Source organism: Empidonax traillii, unplaced genomic scaffold (genome assembly GCF_003031625.1).
Source record: "Empidonax traillii isolate 1590-97213 ecotype Southwest subspecies unplaced genomic scaffold, ASM303162v1 scaffold365:size559728, whole genome shotgun sequence".
Classification (NCBI taxonomy): domain Eukaryota; kingdom Metazoa; phylum Chordata; class Aves; order Passeriformes; family Tyrannidae; genus Empidonax; species Empidonax traillii.
Window position 1 is genome coordinate 449,681 of NW_020955558.1, and position 5,355 is coordinate 455,035.

General features: G+C 38.9%; 1 protein-coding gene across 1 annotated transcript in view; it reads left to right on the plus strand.

Annotated features, from left to right (window-relative positions):
* The first annotated feature begins 1,489 nt into the window (after positions 1-1,489).
* The window catches only part of LOC114061871 (cholesterol 7-alpha-monooxygenase), a 7,337-nt gene continuing 3,471 nt past the window's right edge, over positions 1,490-5,355 (plus strand). Inside the window, exons 1-3 of the mRNA XM_027892740.1 lie at positions 1,490-1,667; positions 2,734-2,974; positions 3,630-4,243. Coding sequence (XP_027748541.1) covers positions 1,588-1,667; positions 2,734-2,974; positions 3,630-4,243 — 935 coding nt within the window. The 5' untranslated portion in view covers positions 1,490-1,587. The remainder of the gene's footprint in view (positions 1,668-2,733; positions 2,975-3,629; positions 4,244-5,355) is intronic.

Below are 5,355 nucleotides of genomic sequence, written 5' to 3' on the forward strand. Positions count from 1 at the left end.
TATTATGCTTGTTTAGGATGAGGAAGTCATAGGGTGAAGTCAAAGATGACACCCAGAACTGAAATTTTCCATAACAGAAACAAGCAGGGAATGGGATAACAAGGTTTTTATAAATCAGTTATGTAATAACAAACTAAATTCAGCTGATGAAAAAGAATTTTTTATAGGAAAATAAAAGAAATACCTATGCTTAAATGAAAATGTTGTAGGGGACTGGATCTTGAGCTGACACCCAAAAGGAATTTTAGGTCTTTTAGATTAAGTGAGGGCAAACCTCGATGCTGCAAAAAGGGGTTATTTCTTCAGTACATGAACTTAAAAATTGCCTCAAATGTAGTGGCATATACACAATTACCCCATGCCTGTCTTGGTTTGAAGACAGGACAAGATTCCCATCTGCCAGATTTGCATGTCAGTGCCTTCAGTCTAGTGTTCAATTGTGACAGCAAAAGGTCCAGGTCTTCACTGTTTTGTCCCAGAACTGTAGGGACATCAACAAAAAGTGGTACAAAAGTGAGCCTGAAAAACTCTTCAGTTTCTCTCTTAGAAATGTAGTAGCCCCTGGATGACTAATGAAACGTCGCTATATCTGAGCTGCCTCCTTGGTGGCCTGATGCCAGGTGCTAAGAGCAAGCCAAAGTTTGAACTCTCACGAGTCAACAACAGAAAGGGGAAAAGGTTTAATAGGAAAATAAAAGGTGATCCAAGAAGAATGAAAAAACCCCCCCAAACTAGTGTGGTTGTTGAATCCTGGTTTTCTCTCTCTTGTGCTGCATTACAGAAAGCATACTTGAAAATGTTCAAGACCAGATTAGATGGGACTTTGAGCAACTTGGCCAAGTGGAAAGTGTCTCTGTCAATACCAGGGAGTTGGAACAAGATGATCTTTATGGTCCCTCCCAAGCCAAAACATTCTGTGATTCTATGATTCATTCTATGATTCTGTGAAAGCCCGTTTTTTTTTTCCTAACATTTAGATAAATGTTACTAGAGGAAGTGAGGCCACCTCCGCAGCCATCCCTTTACCCAACAGCTGAACCCTGCTGTTCCCTCTTGCAGTGGCACACCAGAGCCAGGCCAGTCCACAAGAAGGAGAAGGGAGGGGGAACAGGCTGGCAGCTGAAGGACAGCACAAACTGCAGTCACCAGTTATCCCAGTCTGAACCTTCTGGACAGTGGTCAGTAGCCATTTCATATATTGCTAAACTTGAACCATAAACTGCAATTGGTAAATCTGCAGGATTAATCAAAATACACCTGACTGACCTTCACATTATCAACTATTACAGCTGTGTGGTTACTTTGGAACCGCTACTGATATGTGACATCAGCTCAAGGCCAGATCTGCAACTGTCTGCATCAATCCAGCGAAGATCACTGCAGAAAGGTGCCAGAACAGAGACAGAACAAGCTCTCTCCAGAAATGGTTAATCAATAGCTTCTAGGTTGATTCGGTGCCATCAGGTTCAGTGGTGCACCCACTGTATATAAATCTTGACCTGCCTTGTTTGTCATTCTCAGTCACCTCTCCTGCCATACTGGTAGTTACCAGTTTTCCCCTTGGAAGTTTTTTGGGCATTACCAGAAATGTTCCTAGCATCCTGGATCTGGGGAACAGCAATAATACTCTGTTGTGCATTTTGTTTTCTTCTAGGAAGGAGAAGAAGGTAAGGAATCTATTTGTACATGCATCTCAGTGTACCTATCCTTTATTTGTGTCAAATATACCGTGTACATAACAAATAGAACTGTAGTCCTAAGACTTTCAGATGCACAGATGCAGGATGGCATAGGCAATGCTGTAGTTTGGGCTTTTGATAGATTTATGGTACAATAGAATTTTTTGTATGAACTTTATAATAATAGTATAGTAACGCATAGAGGTAGCTGTAGATATTAATCTATGCATAAATGAAGTAATTAAAATATGAATATGCATGTTCTGATTTCCTAAAGTTCTGGACTATAGTTTTACCTGTATTGTAATCACAGCTAATACTTATATCTAATTATATATTTATATTATGTATTCATATAATAATCATTAATAATTTACTGGAAAAGCTAAAGTACTATGTGAAAGTTATTTTCGCAGCCATGATGTCCTTATGTAGGAAAGTAGTTTTCTGACTCAGAAAATAAAATCATTTAAGCATATCCATCAATTTAAAGAATGTGCTTGATGATACTTTTATGCTTACTGAAGATCATAGCAAAATTCTCACTATTTTCAGAAAGGTCTGGCCCAGTAATGGAATATGCCAATAATAAGAACATTTCTGCACTAAAAAGCTATTCCATTTGGTATTCAAATGAAATCGTGGATACCACTGCCCAAAAATATGTCAGACAATATTAACGTGATCCATTATTTATTAATGTGACAATTGCATAACTCTGTATATGTATATATAGCAACAATTTTACATTTAAACAGGTGAAAAATACACTTCTGATATAGGGAAAAGAAAGATGGCATAATCAAACTGTGTTTTAATATGTTTATTAATGGTACAGGCTGTTAAAGTTGTACTTTCTTACATAGAATAGACCTAACAATAGGCTTAGCCATTAAAGGAGAAAAATATTTGTTAAAATACTATTTATTTGGGATTTTTTTCTCATTTTTTTACATTACAAAAAGCCTAGCAGCAGTATTTGACTTACCTGGTAGTCCTGGAGAAGAGATCTTTGTACAGACTTATAAATGCAGCTTTTGTTTGTGTTTTGTAGGCGACAAGGTGAGCCACCACTTGAAAATGGATTCCTTCCGTACCTGGGCTGTGCCTTGCAGTTTGGTGCCAACCCTCTTGAATTCCTCAAAGAAAAGCAGAAGAAGCATGGCCACATCTTCACTTGCCATGTAGCAGGGAAATACATTCATTTCCTCACTGACCCTTTATCATACTCTGCATTGATGCGCCAGGGAAAATATTTGGACTGGAAGAAGTTCCATTTTGCTACTTCTGCCAAGGTACTGCTGGTTTTAATACCTAACATGAAAAGTATCTGCTGACATACCCAGTTAGCTCTTATGAGCATAACTATGCCTTTGAAATAGAACTGGTTTCACATTTCTGCCCTTTTACTGGTTTAAAACATTGTGGTCTTTTTTCCCTTTCCTTAGTGGAAAAGATAATTTGCAATGATTTGGATTGTCTAAGACTGTACATTATTTAGCAGCCTAGTATCCCAAATTGTTAAAGCAGAAACACAATTAGCACCATCTGCAAAATGATAATATATCTTGCTGAATCTGAAACCTTCAGGAGGTTCTCACTACTTTGGAAGTTTTGGTCTAAATGCCTTAAAAAATTATGCACCACAATAGGAGCTCAGTCGAACTGCTGTGGAAGTAAGCAAAAAGGCTCCTGTTGATGTGGCAGCTGAATGAAAGTCTAGGTAACCATACCATTTATCTGTAAGCATCTATTTGAATCTATTTTTATTGGCTGCTTTACTGCTGTGGATCACTGAGAAAGTATCAGTTCTAGTATTAATAGGCCTTATTATGTATGCTTTCTTCTGTTAAGCTGTGAAGTTATACTTTGTCTTTCGTTTCTGTTAGACTTTATCATCAAGGTTATAACAAGCCTTACTTATCACGCATACAATTTATTTTGTGACAGGCTTTTGGGCATGGTAGCATTGACCCAGCTGAGGGAAACACCACTGAAAATTTTCATCAGACTTTCATTAGAACCCTCCAAGGCAATGCCCTAGATGCCCTCATTGAAGCAATGATGGAAAACCTACAGTACGTCATGCTGCAGTCAAGAACACCTAAACTTCAGTCTAATACCTGGGTGACAGAAGGACTTTATACGTTCTGTTGCCAGGTGATGTTTGAGTCTGGCTTTTTAACACTTTTTGGTAAAGAATTTAATTCAAATAATGACAAAAACCTGTCACCAAAGCAGGAAACTGAGAGAGCTCGTATCCTAAATGCCCTTGAAAACTTCAAGGAATTTGATAGGATTTTTCCAGCCCTTGTGGCAGGGCTGCCCATCCACCTCTTCAAGAGTGCCTACAGCGCACGAGAGAAGCTGGGAGAGGCACTCCTCCACAAGAACCTCCTGAAAAGGGACAACCTCTCTGAGCTTGTCACCCTCCGCATGTTCCTGAACGACACTCTGTCAACCTTCGATGACATGGAAAAAGCAAAGACCCACGTGGCAGTTCTCTGGGCCTCTCAAGCCAACACCATTCCTGCCACTTTTTGGACCTTGTTCTTTCTTCTTAAGTAAGTCCCAATGTTTCTTGTTCCCAAAGAATAAAAATGTTTGTTGTCTTTTAGAAACCATTAATACAGGCCAATTCCAAGTCTTACTACTTCATCAGTGTTAAAAAACTTTCTGTTTGCCACAGACATGGCATGCTGTTCTGGACTTCCATAGAAACCATCTTCGCTCATCTAAGGCCAAGTAGTGATAGCACAGAGCAACCCTGCAGATTTTTTTTTTTTTTTTTAAATCCAACACTCCAGGGCAATGCTACACTTTGCCAAGAAAGCTTTGGAGTAAATCTGTATGATATGACATCAAAAGTGCTAGTTGCAGTCAGAACATTAGTTGTATTAAAGGCTCCCAATATAACTGGACATTTTTAGACCATTTCACTAGAGCAGGCAAAATGAGCTTTAACTTCATTAGTTTTCACAGGTACTTTATAGAAAACAGTTTATGCATCAATAGATCTGAGGTTGCAGTGCAGACTGCAGCTGCTGAGCTTGTTACTTATGAGACAACTGCACAGTTCAGATAATACTATTAAATCTGCATTTTAGAGCGGGCCTCTGTAGAGTATAATTTACTTCAGCTTGACTAACTCTGAAGTATGTGTCTAAATCGCTGACACATTTATTTTGCACCCTCGTATCTACCTGCCAATGCTAATCTGTGAGATTCTTTAGTACTTTTCACTCCCAGAATGCATTTGTTTTAGGTTTTCTAGACTTGGAGTCTTTTAACAACCTGACTGTGCCTTCTTCAAAATGCTACTGCATCCTGTTTTATTGTCTATATGTATTTTACCATAGCTTATATATTCCATGTCTCTGAGAAAGTTTAGACAGTGAAAGAGACTATGTGGGCTTTCAGTATTGGGAAGATAGAATATAGCCACACCAGCCAACATAAATGATGTTATAAAACTGATCTGTAACCCTGTTCTGAAACTTTCTAACTGCAACAGGGCTATTTCCTAAGCTACAAGTGGTTGGTTTATTTCTTATTCTTGGCATTGAGTGTCCCTGGTGGTGCAGTGGCTAAACCACAGCGTTATCAACGCTGAGATCTGGGTTCGAATCCCGGTTAGGACACTCCCCGGGCAGATGGAGCTCGTTAGCCCTGTAAG